The 26,755-nt window shown below is 38.9% G+C and overlaps 1 protein-coding gene across 7 annotated transcripts in view; it reads right to left on the bottom strand.

Annotated features, from left to right (window-relative positions):
• Window positions 1-26,755, bottom strand: part of HDAC4 (histone deacetylase 4) — a 1,180,658-nt gene that overhangs the window by 168,603 nt on the left and 985,300 nt on the right. For all 7 annotated transcript variants that reach the window (XM_068226410.1, XM_068226411.1, XM_067142123.2 and 4 more), the window contains 2 exons: window positions 14,876-14,970; window positions 11,067-11,194 (listed from right to left, as the gene is read on the bottom strand). In XM_068226410.1, coding sequence (XP_068082511.1) covers window positions 11,067-11,194; window positions 14,876-14,970 — 223 coding nt within the window. The remainder of the gene's footprint in view (window positions 1-11,066; window positions 11,195-14,875; window positions 14,971-26,755) is intronic.

The raw sequence follows: 26,755 nt of genomic DNA, 5'->3' as shown, positions 1-26,755 counted from the left end.
AATAGTCATGTATTGACTATGTACTAAGCATTGTTTGAAAATGTTGCCGCCAATACTGGACCTATGTTAATTTGTTATCTTTCACCCGCCTGCCCGTCCTGTCAACTGACTGGCCGATAGCAGGCTTCACTCAGCAGCTATGAGCACGCAGAACAACATTAGTAACGACAGTGAAGAAATCTTCAATCTTTTAGTGTCCGAATCTGATTCGGACTGTTCAGCAAATTTGGACAATGAAACTAGTGATTGTTCAGAAGAATCAGACTAGCGGGATATTAGTGATAACATTGAAACTGCACTAATGAATGGAAGAATATTGTACAATAAGCTTCAAAAAAGGGGCAACTAGTGCTCCTGACTTCAGAAATTCTGTCATAATGGGATTTCTACGAGAGTATCAGCGCAGTCCGTCGGTGAAACGAGGAAGACCTGATTACATACCTCAAGCGCGCCTGGCGGAGATGCACTTTCTTGGGGAGCAGCAGGACAAGAGTCACGAACCTAATTGTGTTGTTAGTTCCATATTACCAGCAAAATGTTCAAAGAAAGGAAAGGGACTGTGCAAGAGAAAACAGAGAGTATTTTTTCGTAAGAATTGCCCAGGACAGCCTGCAATGTGTCCAGTTCCATGTTCGGAGATGTATCACAGTAATGTATGTTTCAAGGCCAAATGACACGGCTAGTTAGCCAAAGTTGAATTAAAAATGGTGCTATGATGTTGAATGTCACTAACCTTTAAAAACATAGTTTCAGTTCATTTGGAAAATACAAAAAAATTACATTTTTCTGTAAGTGTTCTGTTTAAAAATAGCGCAGGAAAAGAGTTAAGGTACCATACAGTAAAAAGGTTCCAACTTTAAAATACTAAACTTTTTTCTTCAAGTTTTTTTTGCCCTTTGCTTTATGTCACACCGACACAGATAGTCTTATGGCGACGATGGGACAGGAAAGGCGTAGGAATGGGAAGGAAGCGGCCGTGTCCTTAATTAAGGTACAGTCCCAGCATTTGCCTGGTGTGAAAATGGGAAACCACGGAAAGCCATCTTCAGGGCTGCTGACAGTGGGGTTCGAACCCACTATCCCCCGGATGCGAGCTCACAGCTCCTAACCGCACGGCCAATTTGCCCGGTTTTTCTTCAATTAGCAATTAACATCGGGACATAATTCTTCGTCCTTTTTGGATATGATCAGCCAAAAATACTTGTAAGAGGAGTAAAATAGATGTCAAAAATACACGTAAAAATACGATGCGGGTTACCTAATACGTCAAATTAAAATTCATGATAAAGTTCGAAGAATGTCCTTAAAATCCTGGAGCTCAATAGCTTTTTAGTTCTGTTGAAATGAAGATAAAATTGTTTAACACATGTCATAGTTCCACTAAAATTCTATGATCGAGCTGTTTGTATGTTGGCGTGATGATGTGGTGTTGATAATTCTTGGTTAAGAGATTATGAGGCAGGCGGAATATTTGACTGTAAGTGCACTTATGGAGAAAGATTGTGCCGTAGTTGATCATTTGTCTTTGTCTGCCCAAGAGAGGTTAGGCTGGACGGCCTTCTGACCCCAACTTGGCAGGTTCGATTCTGGCTCAGACTGGTGGTACTTGAAGGTGTTCAAATAAGTCGGCCTCTTGTCAGTAGATTAACTAGCATGCAAAAGAACTCTTGCGGGACTAAATTCCGGCACCACAGCGTCTCCCAAAACCCTAAAAGTAGTTATCGGGACGTAAAGCCAATAACATTATTATTATTATTATTTTTATTATTATATTTTCCTCCACAGCTTTTTACATATCTCTGATAATGAGGTGAATAATGGATACCGAAACAGAAGATAGAGAGGGAGAGAGACAGAGGGAAACAAGAAGTTTCTCATTCACAAACGAAGATATTTTCAGAGAAATCCAACTGCTTCAGCAAGGAAAAGCTGCAGGAAGTGATCAAATTACTGGGGAGGTATTAAAGACAATGGGGTGGTACATAGTGCCTTATTAAAAATTTCTCTTTGACTATGTCATAAATAATAGTGTAATACCAAAGGAATGGAAGGAATCTATAATAATACCAATTTATAAAGGAAAGGGTGATAAAAGGAAACCAGAGAACTACAGACCAATCAGCCTGACCAGTATAGTTTGTAAAATTCTGGAGAGTTTAATATCGAAGTACATCAGAGGGATATGTGATGATAAAAATTGGTTCATGAGGAGCCAGTATGGATTTAGAAAGAAATTTTCTTGTGAGGCACAACTGGTGGGATTTCAGCAGGACATATCAGATCAGTTGGATTCAGGAGGTCAGTTAGATTGCATAGCCATAGATCTTTCCAAAGCCTTTGATAGAGTGGAACATGGAATATTATTAAAGAAATTGGAGGGAATAGGATTGGACGTAAGGGTTACACGTTGGATAAAAGCATTTCTAAATTCAAGGGTTCAGAAAGTCAAAGTAGGAAATAATGTATCGCAGGAAGAGAAAGTTTGGAAGGGAATTGCACAGGGTAGTATAATCGGTCCGTTACTTTTCTTAATATACGCAAATGATTTAGGGAACAATATAACATCAAAAATAAGATTGTATGCAGATGACATAATTGTTTATAGAGAAATAAACAACATTGAGGATTGTTCAGAATTACAAAGGGACCTTGAAAGTATCCAACAATGGGTTGAAGAAAATAATATGAAGGTTAATGGAGGCAAATCAACTGTTACAACTTTTACAAACAGGAGCTTTAAAACTGAATTTGAATATACTTTGGATGAGGTAGTTATCCCAAAAGAAGGCAAGTGCAAATACTTAGGTGTGAGATTTGAAAGTAATTTGCACTGGAAGGGTCATATTGATGACATTGTTGGGAAAGCATACAGATCATTACATGTCATAATGAGGCTACTTAAAGGATGCAACAAAGAATTAAAAGAAAAAAGTTACTTGAGTATGGTTCGTCCATTATTGGAATATGCAAACAGTGTTTGGGATCCTCACCAAGAATACCTAATAAAAGAAATAGATAGTGTGCAGAGGAAAGCAGCAAGATTTGTAACAGGGGATTTCAGGAGAAAGAGTAGTGTATCAGAAATGTTAAAGGAACTTGGGTGGGAAACTTTAAGTAAGAGAAGGGAGAAAACTAGACTTACAGGATTATATAGAGCCTATACAGGAGAAGAAGCATGGGGAGATATCCGTGAGAGGCTTCAGTTGGAAAATAATTATATCGGCAGGACTGACCACAAATATAAAATTAGAAGGAATTTTAGCAGAAGCGATTGGGGTAAATTTTCATTCATTGGGAAGGGTGTGAAGGAGTGGAACAGTTTACCAGCGGTAGTGTTTGATCCTTTTCCAAAATCTGTACAGATATTCAAGAAGAGAATAAACAGCAACAGAGAAAATAAATGAAGTGTTAGAGGGCATTCGACCGGTGCAGGTTATTGTAAATAAAAAAAATGTGTGTGAATAAATTAATTCCATCCCCTGGTCTAAGGAGTTTGGACAGCCAAAGTAGGAGACTGCCTGTAGGGGTGAAGTACAGTGGGGACTTCGAGGGCCCTGGGACCGCTACGGTAGCTGTGAAGGCCCTTCAGGAACTCTGAAAAGTGGTGGCAAAAGGGGCTCTGGTTAAGACGCAGCAGGTCGTTATGCTACTTAGGATCCAGAACGGGTAAAAAAAAAAAAAAAAAATAGTAAATAAATAAATGCAATGTAAATATTAATGTTATACCAGTTTTATAGTATCATTTGAAGCAATTCCACATACTGTATATCAGTTGACTATATTTGTAAGTAGTACAGGAGATATTATAATTAGAATTTTGTAAACAATATAAATTTATTAAGGATGAGCTGTGTGTTAATAGAAAACATTGTTAGCGTAAATTGTATAATATTGTATTATAGGAAAAATTTTCTTCTCTTGTTAATTTAATATTTAGTGCTTGACAATAATGTATTTTAGTGTACCATTTGCCACCGAGGTAGACACCTCATTTGCAAATAAAGAGATTTTGATTTTTGATTTTGATATACAAATCCAGTATTTGACCACCTGTTAGCAAAATTTTCGGAATCTTATACACCTGATGGCAAAGTGTAATTTGATCAGAACCTGTTGCTATGGAAAGGGTGGCTAGGGTGCAAAGTTTACAAACAAAGAAAACGATTGCGTTTTGGAACGGAATCATAAATTATGCGGCGCTGAGACTGGTTGTATAGCATGATCTGCTTCCGTGTGTATCATAATGAACAGCTGTAAAAGACATAACACAGAAGACTGTAAATACTGTAAATATTACCTGTATTGTAGTGTAATATAGTCCGTGTGTGTCACATATGAATTGTAGGTAGGCTATATGAACTTGATCCCTCGAAAGCGCTAACCAACATAACAAAATTTCGTATTATAATTTATTCCATTATAAATCTTTTAAGTACATGTGAACTTTTTAAATCTACAATTTACATATACAGAAACATTTATCTTCTGGCAGAGATTACAGTATTAGTAAACTGCCTCAAATATTCAGGTAAATGTTAATGTAGAAACGGAAACCAGAGCTTTGCTATTAGGAAGAAGTAACCTCGATATCACAGCGTGAAAGCACTTAGTACATTCTTGCACGAAGTATTGAAAAATTAAAATAATAGAATTTTCCAACAATTAACATTATATTCAAGTAAATATTTCTCTTAGGGCCCTCCAATGGTTCATTATAGTTCTAAGATTGTTTTTCATCAAGTAATTAAATATTTTCTTCAATCAGGGAAATCACTCCCCACCTGGGAGTGAGCCGGTATGTACCGAGCTCCCCGCTTAAGGGGTTAATTGAGCAATGTATGTTGGGTGTAAACTAATTAATTCGTTGGTGAATAACAGTACCCGCAAGGAAAGATAGTTACTTCTATCTAGTTGATAAATATTAAAGGGATGCCAAGGTGCGGGCTGGCATGTAAATTTAGCATTGCTACTCAAAGACGGTAATGAATGGTAATCTTTATCGATGTATGTAAGCCGCAGAGTTATTAAAATCGGAGATTAGCAATAAACTATATGGATCGCGCTCGCAGATTGTGAAATGTAAGTGTGCATATCGTTAATTGCCACCCAGAAGGACTGATCTTTGTCTGGGAAAAACTCCCTTAAATTAATGGTGTCCACATCGGACTAAAATCCGTACACAGGCTGTAGTCAATTGTCAGCCAATCATTAAGGGTAAGATCTAGTACACGTGTACTACACGAGCGGTGAAGCAGACGCCTGATAAATCATCTATATTGCAGGAGTTTTCAGCATTCCAAGGACTATGATGGCAGCAATCCGAGTCGACAGAGTGAGCGGTACAACCCTGGTTTTTGTCGTCATGATGGCCTAAGCTTCATGACACTAGCAGCCATGTCAACGGCGCTAATGGCAGAGATTCGACCAAGCTAAGTTTCTATGTGCAATATTTAGCATGCCAGCGGTAGGAGTAACACTAGACATGATAAGTTCATTAGAATAGGTGTAAGCTTAAATGTCAGCCAGAGTGGCAAATTGCTTTTTATTATTATTATTATTATTATTATTATTATTATTATTATTATTATTATTATTATTTTACATAAATGTTGTTCAGGGCTAACTGCATGCTTGAGCCCATTTGTGACCTATTTATAACTGTATATATTTTAGTTAGATGGGAGAAAGGGGGTAAATAGGATATGTTTAGGTGTGTGATTTTGTTCCATGTTATTTTAGCATATTCCTTTTTTTCTTGTTTATTGTCTTGTTAGAGAGATGCGGGATAGTGTCATTATTATTCAAATAGGCTGTACGCCTTTTAACATCGATGGAGTTATATAACTTTATAGCAGTAGCACGTGTTATCTATGCACGCTTAATGTCTTTCAGGTAATGATTTACGTCGTGTTCAACAAAGCTGTTTACATCGTTGAGTTAGGGTCGTACATAATGCAAGGAAGGCAGTTTCCATACGGGAAGAGTCAAATTATGGATTTCTTGGGAAGAGGCTAGAGAGGCCCATGTGATGATAATAATAACAAGAGAGAATTTGTTTGTGGAGCTGTCTATGGAAAGGCCTGAGTTGCCTATATGTGTGAACAAGGAAAGAATTGAACCCTGGAACAGCTAATAGTAAATCCCGAGTTGCCTAGGATTAATTTGCGAGTCTACATTTATATGAGATAGAAACGAGGCCATTTGTATCTGGTTGAAGCAGAGGTGTGTAATATTATGAGACAGCTGCTGAATTTGTATAATAACAGAAATGGAGCTGCTAGCGGGAAGGCAGTGTTCTTGTGTAGAGGAAAGATGAGGTCTTAGAAACGACAGTATTGATCCCCGAAAGCAGGTATATCAGCTGACTGGTCACCCCCCTCCTTCTAGTGCGAGTTGTCCCAAGGTTAGACCGTATGTTTCCGTAAGTCACTGCTTTCTTTTGCTAACTAGAATGATGTTTCCCAGCTCCCAGGTAATCCTTGACCACGTGGAGAGTGAGTGAGAATGACTTCTTGTGTCTCTGGGGTAGACACAAGCCTCCGCCCACGTTATTTGGATGTCTATTTCCAATAAGCTCTCTCAAGAAGTGTTTATATTCATGTTTTTATTACAGATTTCTTCATGTGTTGTTTGTTCTTTTTTTCAGTGTGTGTTTATTTTTGTCTTGTATAATATGTGTTGTTTCTGATCTGCATTGCTTAAATGTTTGGTTTATAGCTTGAAAGCTACTTCTGTGACATCCAATCTGCATATGGGACGGTCCCATAGTACAGTATATTCAGTGATATTTTGGTGGAAGATAGAGATAGTCCTGAACGAGTTTGTGAATTATATCTGTATCCGATGTTATCTGAATGTATATTTGTATATATGTTGGATCTAATGCCAGTGTTATTGCTCTTACTGTGGCAGCTTATGAACGATTCAATTATTGCAAACCTTCGGGGCTCGGACGTAGAAACGAAGGCTTGAGTCGATTCACCATCTGAATGTAGCCGTTTTCCCCAAGTTTTAAATGTATAATGTTTGTATTTTTATTTCTGAGTCGTTACCCGTTTATCTTTGTTGTCTTTCATTTGTTTAATTTGACTTTACTCACATGTGCAGCACATTCTAGTGACTTTCATGACCATTTGGGGTCGATGTTTACGAATTTATTTTTCCTTTTGTGATTTTTGTAGTGTGAATTAAATCTATGTCTCAGTTAATAAATCCATTTTAGCCCTATATCCATTTCTTATTCATGTATAATATAGCCGTTATCCCGTTCATATCCTTGTTAAGATTTCTAGCCAGTGTAAGATATTTTTCACGTCGCCTGTATTACCTTTTCGGAACGTACCACACGCTCTACCCCCCTGAGTCTAGTCGGATTCTGAGGACAGGAACGGTGCAATACCAGCGATCGTTCTCGCTACTTTCATGTCTGTTACTTCTAACTTACGAATAAGATATCCTAAGTCCACCTAGCTTTCACTCCTGCAAAGCAAAGTTGGTCTGAAAACAGACCAGTGTCAAGATAGAAGGCAGCTCCCGGATGAAACTTTCTTACAATACTGCTGATCTCATCTGCAAGCTCACTTGCTTTGGCTTTGCTCCACCTTGATTCTTTCACACTTACTAAACTACCATTGTGGGAGATCACATCCTAAATACTTTAAATGCTCTACCAGATCCAGCTCTGTATTCCCAACATGACATTCAAATCTCTTCAGTTTCTTACTTATTGACATCACTTTAGTCTAGGAAAGGCTAATTTTCATGCATTTATTGCAAAAGTCATCTGTACTCCATACTAGGAGCAGCCTGATTACCTGCTAGCAGTAGCTCTAAAATGCCTTTGGTAGTAGAGATCCCTTCATAACAACAGCCTAAAATAAAAATAGCACTTTTAAATCAGCCTCGGCAGTTCTTATGTTGGGGGAACTGTGAGAAGTGAGTGACCAGTATAGAACATTTGAAGGCGACAACAACCAACTTCGTGTCATGACTGGAAAGTTAGAAGAGGTGGTTGATTTCATGAAGAAAGAGAATACAGTGATGATGGGATTGAGTGAGGTGAAGTGGAGAGGAAAAGGGAAGAAGAAGTTGAGGAAGGGATTCTCTCTCTCTACTGAAGGACATAAGGCACAGAATGGAGTGGGGATAATAACCAACAAGACCTTAGATGAGTATGTAGATAAAGTGAACTACATAAGTGATAGAATAAACAATATACAGTTAAGAGCAGAGAATGGAGTAAGTGCCCATATGTTCAGAACTATTTCATACGGGAGCTTATAAGAGCTCCTGAAAAATCTAATGACCCACAGGAGGTTAAAAAAAAAAGTTTATTTCACACCTTAAAAATTCTCAGACATTTAATTTCTTTCGGACAATGATTTTTTTTAAACGAAATTTTGTGTTCTTCATTCTAGCCGGGTGCAGCCCTTGTAAGGCAGACCCTCCGATCAGGGTGGGTGGCATCTGCCGTGTGTAGGTAACTGCTTGTTATTGTGGTGGAAGATAGTGTTGAGTGTGGTGTGCGAGTTGCAGGGATGTTGGGGACAGCACAAACACCCAGTCCCCAAGCCAAAGGAATTAACCATTTAAGGTTGAAATCTCCGACCTGGCCGGGAATTGACCTGGGAGACTCTGGATCAAAGGCCAGCATGCTAATCATTTAGCCATGGAGCTGGACTGGTCAATGATAATGATGTTAATAGTTTTACATCCCACTTAACTACTTTTACAGTTTTTGGAGATGCAGAGAAGCTAGAATTTTGTCCCACAAGATTTCTTTCCTGTGCTGGTAAATCTACCAACACGAGGCTGGCGTATAAGAGCCTCTCCAAATACCACCGGAGTAAGCTTGGATCAAAATTGCCAACTTTAAGTCAGAAAGCCAGCACTCTACCATCTGAACTATTCAGCCCAGCTTTGCTCAATGAAGTATAGGAAACCCACCTTTCATTCGGTACCAAAATCTTGTTTTTGCCCGCAGAGTCAGATACAAAGTTTTCACCGGCAACAACAATATAATCATGGTTCTCAGCCATGCAGTAGTTGCTTGGGGCACAATATATACACCTGTTTGTAAGCTGATCAGATTTTATCACGTATTTCTGGTGATCTGCCCTTATGCTTTCACAGTAACGATCTATCGGTACCCACTGTTCCTTCAAAAACTGTCACGGTAACGATCTATCATTACTGGCCTTTATTGTTATTATTTCATTATTTACATGCCAGATAGCAGCATTCTGCATGGAATAAGAAGAGAAAAGTACAGTTTTAAGTCACGTTATACACCACGGAAACTGTCGACTATCCGTATTTATCAATATTCTTAGAGTTTAAAACATGTGCTCACTGGAGTTCGGTGTCTTGTTTACGCCATAGTTGGCAGCAAGCATGCGAGCATTTCTCTCTCTTTTTGTTGATGATACCCATTATATAGCGAAATTAAGTAGTATCATAGACATTATATTTAGTTTACCTGCTAGATCATTATCTATAAAGTTTTCTTAGGTAATTAGGTGCATATTGTTAGTGAAGTGTTACATACAGGCAGAAATTGTTCATTTACATTAGGCCTAGTTATTTACCGCATGCAACATGGAGAAGCGAGTTCATTTAGCTGATGGTGATATCACGGAATATCGTTACAATTATTCAGGTGACAATGTCTCTTTGTCTGTATCAGAAAATATAGATAACAATGATAATGAAATGAAAATGTAGATGACAATGATAATGAAATGAAATGGCGTATGGCTTTTAGTGCCGGGAGATCCCAGAACGGGTTCATCTCGCCAGGTGCAGGTCTTCTGATTTGACACCCGTAGGTGACCTGCGTGTCGTGATGAGGATGAAGTGATGATGAAGACAACACATACACCCAGCCCCCGTGCCAGGGTTAACCAAAGACAGTTAAAATTCCCGACCCTGCCGGGATTCGAACCTGGGACCCCTGTGACCAAAGGTCAGCATGCTAACCATTTAGCTATGGAGCCGGACACAATGATAATAATCCAGCACCTCCAGTTAGAAATGTGTATTTTAAGCAAAAAGGCTGACTTTTTCAGTGACACATCACTTTACACAATTTAATCTATCCTTGCATCTAACACACATACAATCTTGATATTTGCCATGCTAGTAAACGATAATATAACCTTTCTGCTAATATCAATCACAAACTTGTGCAGTAAACACCATTTCTCAGAATTACTTCAAAACTTTCAAAATCTGAAACTTGTAACTTTATTTCCATATTTGTGTTTTTTTTTTTTTTTTTTTTTTTAAATTGAACCCTTCAGGTTTAGAGCCATGACTCACTTACACTGATTATAAGCAATATACTCTACACTCAATATGTTTACAAACTTTCATGTTGATATCTTTATTGGGTGTGCCTTCCATGCAATTTTAAAAGAAGTGTGCACATAGTAAGTTAAATATGGCTTACAGTTTTCACGCATCCATCAGCTGAGAGCCTGAAAGCCAAAAGGCTAAGCAAGCAGTGATATTTATGAAATTCTGAACAGAAGTGAGACTGAAGGAGAGTCAGAAATGTCACATCCTGAAGAACTACTTAGTGGTAGTGGTGATGAGGATAGTGGTGCGTCCGAGAAAAGTGACAGCAAATAAGAAAATTCTGAAAGTAATGAATGCAATACTAAGAGCTAGGTTCAAGTAAAAGAAAAGAACCATGGAAACAGGGGACGTAAAGGCACAAAATGAGAAAAAGTCATTTTCTTGGACTAGTGGTAGCTTGAATATTACTGAGGCAAATCTGTGGCCCATAAATACCCCTTACTTAGCCAATACGAATGCAATAAATGTGTCATGGTTTAGCAATCCCTGGCAGCTTCAGAATTTCCACTCCATAAAAAACTACTGAAAAAATATATATTTATACCTATGCCAACGAATAAAATGTTTTGGATTTTGGTGATAAGAGGTACACAAAGGTCATTAAAGGGGGCATTAAAATTGTTCCTCCTAGAGGTGCTCTTACAGAAAGTGAACATAGCCAATGTATCACTGTAACACTAGACATTTCAGTACACACCAAAACATACCTGTTTTCCTGAGAGGGAAATCCTCATTGTACTTGGCTAACATAGGTTGAAGACGGTACGGATGAGGAGACATGTTTGAATCTGACGGGCTACTGTCACTGCCCTGAGATTGTTGTTGCAGTACACTCCTGTAACAGTAAAATACTTTGTCACATAAAACAGCTACCAGCAACCACAAATGTCATACAGATATGCATGGACTTCACTCTATATACTTCATACAAGACATTCATTGGGAGATTTCTCTGACTACAGTTCATGACATTAATTCATCAACAAGAATGAGTAAAGAAGCAACTCATTTACTAGGTCAATAAAAGCAGTTTAAAAACTGTGATTATTTATACATTCTAAATCAAGGCCAACCAAACCAGTGATCACAAATGCCTTTTGGGTGGATGGCAACTTTTATGTTTATGAAAATTAAAATTATAATTAATAAAAAATTATTCCTTATGTTCATGCAAGAAATAACGAAAGAATTTAGTCTAAAATAAATACATATAAATCTGCAGTTCTTTCTGTGATAGCATTTTCTTCTGCTTCTATCTACCTTCACACAGCAGCCTTCTCTCGAATGAAAATAATCAAGAAAAATAAAAAGTAACTTCAATGCGTTTCTTTGTATAATAGCAGATATTTTACAGGTATGTTATAGTGTTGTAGGTGGTATAATTAGTGTCTGACTGAAAAGCATTAAAATTACATTAATTTAGTCAACAAGGGGAAGTATGAATTAGTTTATAAAAAGTAGATTGTATTTGACCGATGAATATTTTAAAGTCCTCCCTTCATTTGTCCTTAACCAACTACAGTAGGCATTATTTAATCCGGCAAAAATAGAGTTGCTCACATTCCAATTTTTTGGGGTAGATTCGTGCATATGTTGAGCTTGACTGCCATTGTGTGGCTGTAACTATCATTTTCTTTAGTCATCAGCTGTTCGTCTGTGTTCAACACAGTTATAGTGATGTCTAGAACACATGAGCTTATGTTTTTTGTTAATACAAGAATATTCAGAATCCTCCGTGGCTCAGGTCGCAGCGCACCGGCCTTTCACCGCTGGATACTGTCGTTCAAATCCCGGTCACTCCATGTGAGATTTGTGCTGGACAAAGCGGAGGCGGGACAGGTTTTTCTCCAGGCACTCCGGTTTTTGCTGTCATCTTTCATTCCAGCAACACTCTCCATTAAAATTTCATTTCATCTGTCAGCAATTTATCATTGCCCCAGAGGAGTGCGACAGTCTTCGGCAGCTGGCACATTTCCAAACCTCGCTGCTAGATGGGGCTTCATTCATTCCATCCCTGGCCCGGTCGAATGACTGGAAACAGGCTGTGGATTTTCATTGTCACAAGAATATTCAATCAAATAAAGATTCAGCTTTTTAATATGATTTTGTATGAAAAGTTTCTCTTTAATCCCAGACTGCTGCTAGAATGACAAAGTTAAAACTACTACCAAAAGCCTGGATTAAATTTCAAACCACTTCATTTTCTGCAGATTTTAGGAGCCTTAAGAAGCAGCCAAACACTTCCTTGCACTATGTCCAGCCGTGCACCAGACTGTATGGTGTGTGTCTAGATGGTTGAATGTTCTTTTTGTACATAGTAGTCAAGCTACAACCATGCCTCGGAGATGGTAATGTGCCCTGCTGTGCAATTAGTCATTTGAGAGGGACTTTTTGAGGTGGGATTGACATATTGAGGGATTACTGGACACACTGGTCATGATGCACCTGTAGCTTAGCGACGTTATCAATGGTGATCAGTAGAACAGGCCCACATCAACATACGAAGTTCGGGATGGTGGCATAGTACAAACATACATCAAGACTGGCATACTGTTAGGGTATCATCAGCAGACTGCAACATATCCACAGCAGAGAACAGAGTGAATGTGGCACTAGGGGTGTGCACATGTATCACTGGGAACCACGACTAAGAATATATGTTCCCTTGGTCCAGCTTCCTCTTCTGTCACAACATAGTTGTGTACTTCTCCTATAGAGTCGGGCAAAAATAATTGGGAAACGGAATGGCACACTGATGTGTTTAGCAATAACAGCAGGTTCTGTGATCATGCCAGTTAACAGCTCTTTACATATGCGACATCAACAAGGTGAGCATCATCTTCCAGAGCGTATGTGCCTCTAACATATAGGCCCAACTCTTGGCATCATGATGTGGAGCGCAATAAACTGTAATTCCCGTTCACCTCTGGGGTTTGTGGAGTAACTATTAAAAAGGTCCTGCTTCACCTAGAACATCGTTAGACTGTCCTGCTGCCATTCCTGCAACAGGAAGGTGATGAGCTGTTTCACAAGGATTATGCTCACCCATATACTGTTGTTACTATAGAACGTGCCCTTTGGGGTGATCAACACGTGCCCTGGCCAGCAAAATCCCCAGAACTTTCTCTCTCTCCCCTGAACATGTTTGGGGAAAGATGGGATGATATCTGACCCAGTCTATAGGGCCAGCTGCTAACTTTGCACTACTGAAACAATAGGTGCAAGAGGCTTGGAACAATGTACCACAGGATGATATTCATGTGAGAATACCAACCTGTGTGACTATCTGAAGGAGGCACACAATATATATAGATATGATATGTATATATTTTTTAAACTTGCTTTACGTCGCACAGACACAGATAGGTCTTATCGCGACGATGGGATAGGAAAGGCTTAGGAGTGGGAAGGAAGTGGCCGTGGCCTTAATTAAGGTACACACACCGGGCGAGTTGGCCGTGTGGTTAGGGACACACGGCTGTGAGCTTGCATCCGGAAGATAGTGGGTTCGAACCACACTGTCGACAGCCCTGAAGGTGGTTTTCCATGATTTACCATTTTCACACCAGGCAAATTCTGGGACCACGGCCACGGCCGCTTCCTTCCCACTCCTAGGCCTTTCATATCCCATCGTCACCATAAAACCTATCTGTGCCAGTGCGACATAAAGCAAATAGCAAAACATTAAGGTACAGCCCCAGCATTTGCCTAGTGTGAAAATAGGAAACCACAGAAAACCATCTTCAGGGCTGCTAACAGTGGGGTTCAAACCCACTGTCTCCCAGATGAAAGCTTACAGCTGTGCGCTCCCAACAGCATGGCCAACTCGCCCGGTGTGATATGATGTTCAGCTCTTTCAATACTTGCTGTCTATTGCTTGGGTTGGTCTGTACTTTTGATCATGTAATATCATCAAATTATATTACCTCTACATTGAATCTTGAATAAAATGACCTACACAGCCACGGTGTTGCAATTTTCTTTCCACCACCGTATGTCATGATCAATAAATCCAACTGATTATTCTCCTACTCAACATCTTTTTGTCAGTCCTAATACACATGGACCACTGGGCAGGGAGGGATCTTGCATTTACAGTTTCCCTTTCTAAACACTGTTTACCAAACTAGTAAACTAATATAACTCCTAAAGGTGTCCTGAATTCTGGCACAGGGGGTTGGATTGAGGAGGGCTCAATTGTTTGAAACACTTGTCGGCAGATTTATTAGAATGTTAAAAGAGTTGAATTTAGCCATTTTGGCATCTCTTAAAACTACACATAGTTGAAGGGACCTTAGAAATGTATTTTAAATGGAGATTTGAACCAGTAATAAAACACTCAATCTTTTCTAGGTCATATATCACATAAACATTACTTTCTTCAAAGGTATAAAGTAAGGCATGGAAATAAACTTCGTGTGTGTTTGCGCACGTGCCTTTCTAACCTAACTTCATGAACATTACATACATCTTTATTTCCTAATAGCAACCCCTTTTATTATTCAATATTTCTTACCAGTTGCGATAAGCTTGTGTGTTGACCGGACTAACCACACCACTCACCACTCCTGCAGCTGCTGCCTCCCGCTGCTTCTTGTTCAGTAAAAATCCCTAAAAGACATACAACAAAGATAAATTGACAACCAACTCTAACATGATTATTCCTTTATTTGCTTAATCTACTTCCATTCATTCATTCATTCATTCATTCATTCATTCATTCATTCATTCATTCATTCATTCATTCATTCATTCATTCATTCATTCATTCAATTGAATATCATATGCTTAATGACTACTACCCATGTTTTGTACACACATTGACTGTTTCATGTTTCATGGTTCATGTTTGTTGGTTACTGTAGACACGTCCTAGTTTGTGAACCATGGGCAACGGCTGAGTGGCCTAGTAAGTGGTCCTGAGAGTCGGGATACCAGTTGTTATGGAATGGGAGTGGGCATCTCGGACATATTCTGAGTCGTGGCCCTCCTTGTGCTCAGGCGGCTAGGACTATACAATTCACGGGTGGTCCATAACCCGTTAGAGGAGAGATCCTAACTTGGACTGTGCAAGTAGGGTAGCATCCTGTTTCATGAATTTACCGAGCTCAGAACATTTTAAGCAAGCCTTGGACCTATGGGAGTAATGGAGTCCCACTCCCATTTGACAGGCGAGGGACTCCTTGGAAACAACTCGGTGAATGAAATGGAATTCGATGGGGAGCTATCAATATTAATGGGGCTTATGGAAGAAAGAAGGTAGAACTGGCTGAGTCAGCAAGGAGGATGCATCTGGATGTGCTAGGAGTAAGTGATATTCGGGTAAGGGGAGATAATGAGGAAGAGATAGGAGATTATAAAGTGTACTTGACGGGTGTTAGAAAGGGAAGGGCAGAGTCTGGGGTAGGGCTCTTTATCAGGAATACCATTGCACGCAACATAGTTTCGGTTAGGCACGTAAATGAGCGAATGATGTGGGAAGATTTGTCAGTTGGAGGAATTAGGACTAAATTTGTCTCCGTGTATTCACCATGTGAGGGTGCAGATGAGGATGAAGTTGACAAGTTTTATGAAGCATTGAGTGACATCGTGGTCAGGGTCAACAGCAAGGATAGAATAGTGCTAATGGGCGATTTCAATGTGAGAGTTGGGAATAGAACTGAAGGATACGAAAGGGTAATTGGTAAATGTGGGGAAGATGAAAATGAAAACCTACAACCTGTTTTCCAGTCATTGACCGGGTCAGGGATGTAATGAATGAATCATATATAGGCTATTATTACGATGGGGTCGCCACTCCCAAAGTGATTTTATTAATGACTGATAGATGCTACGAAATGAGAATGGAGAGTGTTGCTGGAATGAAAGATGACAGGGAAAACCGGAGTGCCCGGAGAAAAACCTGTCCCACCTCCGCTTTGTCCAGCACAAATCTCACATGGAATGACCGGGATTTGAACCACGGTATCCAGCGGTGAGAGGCCGACGCGCTGCCGTCTGAGCCACGGAGGCTGTGGGGAAGATATGGAAGCTAATGGGAATGGGAAGCGTTTGCTGGACTTCTGCGCTAGTATGGGTTTAGCTGTTACGAATACATTCTTCAAGCATAAGGCTATTCACCGCTACACACAGGAGGCTAGGGGTACCAGATCCATAATAGACTATATCTTAACAGACTTTGAATTCAGGAAATCTGTTAGGAATGTACGAGTTTTTCGCGGATTTTTCAATGATACAGACCACTATTTGATCTGTAGTGAACTAAGTATATCTAGGCCTAGGGTAGATAAAGTGAAATCGGTCTGCAAACGAATAAAGGTAGAAAATCTGCAGGACGAGGAAATTAGACAGAAGTACATGGATACGATTAGTGAGAAGTTTCGAACAGTAGACAGTAAGCAGGTTCAGGATATAGAAAGTGAATGGGTGGCATACAGGGATGCTGTAGTAGAAACAGCAAGGGAATGCCTAGGAACAACTGTGTGTAAAGATGGGAAAAGGCGAACATCTTGGTGGAATGATGAAGTGAGAGCAGCCTGTAAACGTAAAAAGAAGGCTTATCAGAAATGGCTCCAAACAAGGGCGAGGCATACAAGGATTTGTACATAGGTGAAGGAAACAGAGCGAAACAAATAGTTGTTGAATCCAAAAAGAAGTCATGGGAAGATTTTGGTAATAACCTGGAAAGGCTAGGTCAAGCAGCAGGGAAATCTTTCTGGACAATAACAAAGAATCTTAGGAAGGGAGGGAAAAAGGAAATGAACAGTGTTTTGAGTAATTCAGGTGAACTCATAATAGATCCCAGGGAATCACTGGAGAGGTGGAAGGAATATTTTGAACATCTTCTCAATGTAAAAAGGAAATCATCCTGGTGGTGTTGCAAACAGCCAAGCTCATGTGGAGGAGGAAAATGATGTTGGTGAAATTACGCTTGAGAGGATGGTAAAAAAACTCCATTGTTATAACTCATAAGGCAGCAGGAATAGATGAAATTAGACCTGAAATGGTGAAGTATAGTGGGAAGGCAGAGATGAAATGGCTTCATAGAGTGGTAAAATTAGCGTGGAGTGTTGGTAAGGTACCTTCAGATTGGACAAAAGCAGTAATTGCACCTATCTATAAGCAAGGGAACAGGAAGGATTGCAACAACTATCGAGGTATCTCATTGATTAGTATACCAGGCAAAGTATTCACTGACATCTTGGAAGGGAGGGTGCGATCAGTCGTTGCGAGAAAGTTGGATGAAAACCAGTGTGGTTTCAGACCACAGAGAGGCTCTCAGGATCAGATTTTCAGTATGCGCCAGGTAATCGAAAGATGCTAAGAGAGTAATAAGCAGTTGTGTTTATGTTTCGTAGATCTAGAGAAAGCATATGACAGGGTACCGAGGGAAAAGATGTTCACTATACTGGGGGACCATGGAATTAAAGGTAGATTATTAAAATCAATCGAAGACATATATGTTGACAATTGGGCTTCAGTGAGAATTGATGGTAGAATGAGTTCTTGGTTCAGGGTACTTACAGGGGTTAGACAAGGCTGTAATCTTTCACCGTTGCTGTTCGTAGTTTACATGGATCACCTGCTGAAAGGTATAAAATGGCAGGGAGGGATTCAGTTAGGTGGAAATGTAGTAAGCAGTTTGGCCTATGCTGACGTCTTGGTCTTAATGGCAGACTGTGCCGAAAGCCTGCAGTCTAATATCTTGCAACTTGAAAATAGGTGCAATGAGTATGGTATGAAAATTAGCCTCTCGAAGACTAAATTGATGTCAGTAGGTAAGAAATTCAACAGAATTCAATGTCAGATTGGTGATACAAAGCTAGAACAGGTTGATAATTTCAAGTATTTAGGTTGTATGTTCTCCCTGGATGGTAATATAGTAAGAGAGATTGAATCAAGGTGTAGTAAAGCTAACGCAGTGAGCTCACAGTTGCGATCAGCAGTATTCTGTAAGAAGGAAGTCAGCTCCCAGATGAAACTATCTTTACATCGGTTGTTTTCAGACCAACTTTGCTTTACGGGAGCGAAAGCTGGGTGGACTCAGAATATCTTATTCATAAGTTAGAAGCAACAGACATGAAAGTAGCAAGAATGATTGTTGGTACAAATAGGTGGGAACAATGGCAGGAGGGTACTCGGAATGAGGAGATAAAGGCTAATTTAGGAATGAACTCGATGGATGAAGCTGTACGCATAAACCGGCTTCGGTGGCGGGGTCATGTGAGGCGAATGGAGGAGGATAGATTACCTAGGAGAATAATGGACTCTGTTATGGAGGGTAAGAGAAGTAGAGGGAGACCAAGACGACTATGGTTAGACTCGGTTTCTAAGGATTTAAAGATAATAGGTACAGAACTAAATGAGGCCACAATACTAGTTGCAAATCGAGGATTGTGGCGACGTTTAGTAAATTCTCAGAGGCTTGCAGACTGAACGCTGAAAGGCATAACAGTCTATAACGATAATGCATGTATGTATGTATGTATGTATGTATGTATGTATGTATGTAGATTGTTTTTTCTGCACATTCAGTATTTTCACTTTAACATCCATCCCTATGTAACCACCTCTTCAATAACAATTTGCAACCAGTGATGTGCACCATGTTCAAGGGTCTATCTGGAGAACAATTCTCTCTTGAGGCAGGATATTACTGTGATTCAGTTACCAGTGATACTGTGTATTTTAAATATACCCCAAATGTTTTAGTTGAGGTAGAAGGGATATTTTGTATGTATAAGGCTCTCTTAGCTGAGAATCATCAGACTTTCAGTTGCATAAACTTACATAAAGTATTAACTGTATACTGTAACTCATCAAGTGAAAAATGGGAAGTAACAACTAATTAAGACTATTGCTGGAAACTTATATCAGATAAAATAATTTCTGAGCAACAATTCAGATAAAACCGATACATAATTAATGTGGCATACAGTTTTCTACATTTGTACTTCGATTCAATTATGAATACAAAAATTAATTATTAATTATTAGTTAAAATAATAATCCGATGAAGAAAGAAGGATAAGATCAGAGAGAATGAAGAAGTACTGGGCTGACAGGAAACGGAAAAATTATTTGTATAAAGTTGACTAGAGTGGTCCAATGAAGGCCATAAAATGTAAATTAAAAAAAAATAATAGCCTAACAATGTTAAGTAAATATGACATTTCTTTCTTGGTCAACTTTTTGTATGTGTAGGGCATTTCTGAAGGATCCTTAGGACATAAATGCCTTATTTAGGGCATAAAAATTCTAGCCCTAATTACAAGTATGCACTATTTACTGGAGGAGCTCATAAATCTGAAATTTCCATATCAGAGGACATGATTTCACAAAGCAAGATGCGAATGGCAAGTGGAATCCTCGCTGGGTTCTCACCAAGGCAGCCACCGTTTGAGCACAGTCAACGCATGTGGGATATTTTAAATGAAAAGTCACTTCCCTATGATCTGGATTTCACAAAAAACTGGATGTTCAATCAATCAATCAATCAATCAATCAATCAATCAATCAATCAATCAATCAATCAATACTGATCTGCATTTAGGGCAGTCCCCCACCCCAGGTGGCAGATTCCCTATCTGTTGTTTTTCTAGCCTTTGCTTAAATGATTTCAAAGAAATTGGAAATTTATTGAACATCTCCCTTGGTGAGTTATTCCAATCCCTTACTCCCCTTTCTATAAATGAATATTTGCCCCAATTTGTCCTCATGAATTCCAACTTTATCTTCATATTGTGATCATTCCTACTTTTAAAGATGCCACTCAAACTTATTTGTCTACTAATGGCATTCCAGGCCATCTCTCCGCTGACAGCTCGGCACATACCACTTACCAATTACCATTTATATTGGTATTACAAATTTACTCACTCGGGACAAATATTTCAGGTTCCCTATGGGAATCAACATCTGTATCATCTGATGGCCAAGCAGGCATCAATTTTTGGTAATGAGACAAAGTCTCTCATAGTGCATTGGCACTGCCGGCGGCTCCAAGTAGTCTGCGCAGTGGCCTCCACCGTATGCACTAGCCATGCATCTTGGTGGGTATTTTAAGTACCAACTGATGAGCCCAACTTAGCACATGGGGGTGAAATGCTGGCAACCAGGAGTGAGTTAGCCGGAAAATTTATAGTGTCCAATAACGGACCATTTATATTGGTATTATAAATGTACTCATTCGGGACAAATATTTCAGGTTCCCTAAGGGAATCAACATCTATCGCATACCACTTAGTCGAGCAGCTGGTCTTCTTTCTCCCAAGCCTTCCCAGCCCAAATTTTGCAACATTTTTGTAACGCTACTCTTTTGTCACAAATCACCCAGAACAAATCGAGCAGCTTTTCTTTGGATTTTTTCCAGTTCTTGAATCAAGTAATCCCGGTGAGGATCCCATACACTGGAACCATACTCTAGTTGGGTTCTTACCAGAGACTTATATGCCCTCTCCTTTACATCCTTACTACAACCCCTACACACCCTCATCACCATGTGCAGAGATATGTACCCTTTATCTACAATCCCATTTATGTGATTACTTCAAGGAAGATCTTTCCTTATATTAACACCTAGATACTTACAATGATCCCTAAAAGGAACTTTCACCCCATCACAGGTGTTGTGTTTGTCCTCCGCATCGCAAGCTCTGCGCCTACAAGCTCCGCAACCCGCCGCAGCATCGAAGTTTCTAGCAGCTACGAGGTGTCTTTACTGCGCCTGGCACGCTCACCGATGACGTCAGCCAGCGATATATAAGGAGCTTCGTTCCGAGCCTCTCCAGGACTACCCCAATGTTCAACGACCAGACCACACCGCAAGTCAAACACGGAGGCATTCCTCTTAAAAACGCGTTTTGAACAGGTGGACAAATTGCTGGCCGTGAGGTCTCACCTCTGAACATTGCCTCATTATCCTGATCCCCGCAGCCACGTCGAGCCCCGAGTATAGCATTCTGCTACTCCCTTTAGTCCTCACCAGTGCTCCGACATCTACCTTAGCATTCTGCTATTTGAATAAATTAATGCAAGTTCCTTGCAAGTATAAACCTAGTACCAGCATTCTGCCTCTCTCTACAAGTTACACTTGTAATTTCACAAAAGATAGTTTTCGACTATCAGGACAATTTATTAGTGAAACAGACTATCTCCTCAAGATAGAACTACGTGTATATAGAACTCTCGTATTGTATAATTGTACATATGCAACAGATATTCAATTTAAGATTTAATTTCAACATTAACTGCATGCATTCAAACAAGTTTCAAGAAGAATTCAGTTTTATTATATATATAATCAAATCATTGGAACAATAAACTTTATGTTGTGTCACTGTATACCAAGTTCCTTGTATACAACAACAGGGGCTACTATAGCAACTCTCCATTCATTTCGTATAGCTCCTTCAACCAAACAATAATCAAACAAGTACTTCAGATATGGTACTATATCCCAACCCATTGTCCTTAGTATATCCCCAGAAATGTTACCAATTCCAGCTGCTTGGAAAGAAATATTGTCTAGGATAGTACTCAAAGATCAACAACAATAAGGCAATTAATATACTACTACTCTACAATACTACTTAGTCGTACTCTATTTTTATCCTCCTAACCGGGCGAGTTAGCCGTGCGCGTAGAGGCGCGCGGCTGTGAGCTTGCATCCGGGAGATACTAGGTTTGAATCCCACTATCGGCAGCCCTGAAGATGGTTTTCCGTGGTTTCCCATTTTCACACCAGGCAAATGCTGGGGCTGTACCTTAATTAAGGCCATGGCCGCTTCCTTCCAACTCCTAGGCCTTTCCTATCCCATCGTCGCCATAAGACATATCTGTGTCGGTGCGACGTAAAGCCCCTAGCAAAAAAAAATAATATTTTTATCCTACAACACCCGAACAGGATAAAAACTGCTGTTAATTACTGATTACCAAAAGGAATACACAAGAATTACATAATTCTAAACTGCAGTTAAGCCTATCCTAATTACAACAACAGAATTCTAGTAAGAGAGTTCCTACAGATACCTCTACTATACTACACAAATATTTTACAATAATAAAATAAGCACACTAATTTCTAATAAGATATTACTTGCATACTACTGTACAGTACACTACAATAATTTTAAACTACGTTCAGACGTATCCTAATTACAATACCCCTACCGTATGCCACTACTAAGCAGAAACAGAAATGAAAATTACAAGTTTGAAATCTGCAAGAACTACTGTACTCAATGATTAGCAACAAAGCTAAATGCTTAGACAGATTATTATTAGTACTATGCTCTAATAGACAGTGCTACTATTCAGAAGATTGCGCCTTAAATGACTGACCTTCTACTTCTTCTAGATTTTACGATTTAAAATCGCGCAGTGCCTATCCCCAGAATTTTATATTGCTTCTTCAACTGTTTTCGTGAAAGATTCATTCTTTAATATCTTATTTACCTATGCATTGTTTTTGCATTTTATTCGGCTGATGATGACCCAGATTGGGGTCGAAACCGGTACCGCTTCCGCTTATAATTAAATAGGAATGTAACACCACATTTCTTATTTACTTGTATTGAATAGGTTGAACTACGTTATTTGTTATTTCAATTTAATTATTAACTTTTACTCGAAGAATAAACAAAGGTGCAAGTACAAATTATGGCGGGAACTTAGACTACAAATTATCGGAATAAAGTAATCAGCTGATTTCGTATTTGTTTACACAACTACCATGCGCATGTAGGCTACTCTTTGATCTCGTCGGGATGCAGCAACAATCGTCAACAATCCAAAAACTACACAAGTATGAAGGATGAGAGTTTTCCACCTAATCAATACTTTATTATACAAAGTGTCTAATAATTTAAATTACATTAAAACACAGTACCGGTTTCAGCCTGTTAAATAGGTCATCATCAGCTGTTGATTTACCTGCTTATTCAATAGCGACTGTATAGAATAAAACATAACTAGGATTAAACAAGAATGCCACTATTTTAATAAAATGTAATGCTTAATGTCTAAATAAATACATACATATGGTACACTTTTTGAAGTTGAAAGGCTTTATCTTCCTGGAGTCCCAACGAATGCCACATATTCCAAAAAATTGTTTATATGCTATAATATTTAAAAGATAGGAAACAATTCTTAAAGTTTAAACAGACACGGATATCATTGTATCAAGTTCAAATATCTTATGCTGCAATGCCAGCAGTATGTCCAATGGTTGTGCAGGGTAGATACAAAAGTGCATTGTTGGGCCGCAAATATGCGGGGAACGTTATGTTCAGTAGGATATTAGGTTCTGTACTTGTTTTACAGGTACTATGCTCTTCTCAGTCCTTATCATTGCTGATAAACATGCTAATTTATGCTAAGACATCTTTTTGAGCCATAAGTAGCTATGTATGACATATTGAAATCAGTAAAAAAGTGTGAGAGCTCCCCTCTTCATACTTGTATTCCACCCAGGTAAAGTAAAAAATCTGAGAAATAAGAAAAGGAAGGTAGAAATTAGAATATCAAATAGAGAGTGCCTGCTAAATGGGTTGTGAACTATTATGTGTGTCTTACTTACGTGTGAGCAGGATATGTCATTGAGCATGGTCAAAAGCGTGCTGCAAACAGTTGCGTGTACATCGTGTAGCTGTTGTAGCATTAAGATTGAGAGATAGTGGAGAGGGGGAAGCAGCTTGAGGAGGAGGTGGGGTGGGGTGTGTTTTTTGGGGTGTGTGTGGATTTGCGTTTGCTGATACTTCTTAGATATGTGTCTTTTAGAATGGTAATGGCTGTGTTGTAAAGAATGTTTGTTTTATCTGTGATTTCGTTTAAGTTGAAGTTGGGATTAGCGGACTGGGCCATACAGATGTAGAAATCTGATGTAGAAATGGACCAGTACGCTAATCCCAACTTTAACTTAAACGAAATCACAGATAAAACAAACATTCTTTACAGCACAGCCATTCCCAGTCTAAAAGACACACATCTAAGAAGAATCAGCAAACACAAAACCACACCCACCCCAAATAACCCACCCCACCCCACCTCCTCATCAAGCTAACTCTCAATCTTAATGCTACAACAGCTACACGATGTACACGCAACAGTTTGCAGCACACTTCTGACCATGCTCAATGACATATCCAGCTCACACGTAAGTAAGACACACATAATAGTTCACAACCCACTTTAGCAGGCACTCTATTTGATATTCTAATTTCTACCTTCCTTTTCTTATTTCTCAGATTTCTTGACTTTACCTGGGTAGAATACAAGTATGAAGAGGGGAGTTCTCACACTTACTTTTACTGATTTCAATATGTCTTACATAGCAAATTATGCCTCAACAAGATGTCTTAGTATAAATTAGCATGTTGATCAGCAATGATAAGGACTGAGAAGAGCATACTGCCTATAAAACAAGTACACAACCTAATATTCTATCGAACATAAGGTTCCCGGCATATTTGCAGCCCAACAATGCACTTTTGTATCTATCCTGAACAACCGTTGGACATAATGCTGGCACTGAAGCATAAGATACTTTAAATTGATGCAATGATATCAGTGTCTCTTTCAACTTTAAGAATTGTTTCCTATTTTTAATATTATAGCATAATATAAATTTTTCTGGAATATGTGGCATTCGTGGAACTCCAGAAAGATAAAGCCTTTCAACTTCAAAAACTGTGCCATATGTATATATTTTGACATTAAGCATAACATTTTATTAGAATAGTGGCATTCTTGTTTAATCTTAGTAATATTTTATTCTGTACAGTCTCTATTGAATAAGCAGGCTCATCAACAACTGGAACATAACGTTCCCCGCATATCTGCGCCCCAACAATGCACTTTTGTATCTACCCTGCACAACCGTTGGACATAATGCTGGCATAGCAACATAAAATATCTGAACTTGACACAATGATATCAGTGACTCTTTAAACTTTAAAAATTGTTTCCTGTTTTTAACATTAGAGCATAATACTTTTTTTGTTTGGAATATATGGCATTCATGGGACTCCAGGAAGTTAAAGCCTTCTAACTTCAAAAACTTTACCATATGTATATATTCAGACATTAAGCATTACATTTTATTAGAATAGTGGCATTCTTGTTTAATCCTAGTTATGTTTTATTCTGTACAGTCACTATTGAATAAGCAGGTTCATCAACAGCTGACGACCTATTTAACAGGTTGAAACCGGTATTGTGTTTCAATGTAATTTAAATTATTAGACACTTTGTATAATAAAGTATTGATTAGGTGGAAAACTCTCATCCTTCATACTTGTGTGGTCATACTATCAGTACGGACAATGAAGCTGATAGATTATAGTAATCAAAAAACTGTTAAGTACCGTAATTATCCAGTGAAATTACCATGTATTCTCTTTAACTTCTTTTTAAATCGAAGCTTACAGGCGTATTGTGTTATTTAATTTAATACTTTATTACCTTCGTGATAGTTTGAACGGATACCGGTAGGTATCTATACGAAATACGGAATACTTGCGGCGAAAGTTGCAACTCCTTATGATAATCTGCCCTTGTGTAAGTATTATACCAACGAACCTACAGATATTTAAATGTTTTTAAAGTTCATATTATTACCTAAAGTATTTCCTAAACCTAAATTTGAAACAAGGTACACCTAGCTAGCCTACTTAACCTAGAAAACGTAATCTACTTAACACCAGCTGAACTACTTGTTATAAAATTCAAATAAATATCACTACTCCCAATTTCTATCAACAAGCACTAAACACTAATATATAAATAGCACTAAATGGATCACATACACACAAAACTAAACAATTTCAATAGGTTTTAACTACTTTATGACTAAAATAACGCAAGAGCTCTCTCAACAGCCTACCTACCGTTCACAAGCGCATCCAACAATGGTTCCACGACTATGATCCTACAATCGTGGTAAGAAAACGTCAACAAACTACTTTGAACTACACTACTGTAGAACACGCTTTGAACAATTAAACAATTACAAAGGATGATATTCTAGACATTATAAGAATAAAGTCAGGTTAGCTTATGGAATTGAAGTAAGAGTTAGGCCTATCATTACGATTTTTTTTTCTTCTGTGCAATATAAGAAGAGACCTGCTCTAAATAGGTAAGAAGTAAACCAAACCCCATGGCGCAACAACCCACAATGGGCCATGGACTACCAAGCGAGTGCTGCTCATCCTGAAGGCCTGCAGATTATGAGGTGCCGTGTGGTCAGCGTGACTGATCCTCTTGGCAGCTATTCTTGGCTTTCTAGACCGGGGCCATCTCAGATAGCTCCTCAATTGTACTCACCTGGGTGACTTGACCTCGAACCAGCGTTCAGATCAAGGTAAATATCCTTGACCTGTCTGGGAATCAA

This window comes from Anabrus simplex, chromosome 2 (genome assembly GCF_040414725.1).
Source record: "Anabrus simplex isolate iqAnaSimp1 chromosome 2, ASM4041472v1, whole genome shotgun sequence".
Lineage (NCBI taxonomy): Eukaryota > Metazoa > Arthropoda > Insecta > Orthoptera > Tettigoniidae > Anabrus > Anabrus simplex.
This window is presented reverse-complemented; position numbering and strand designations above follow the sequence as displayed.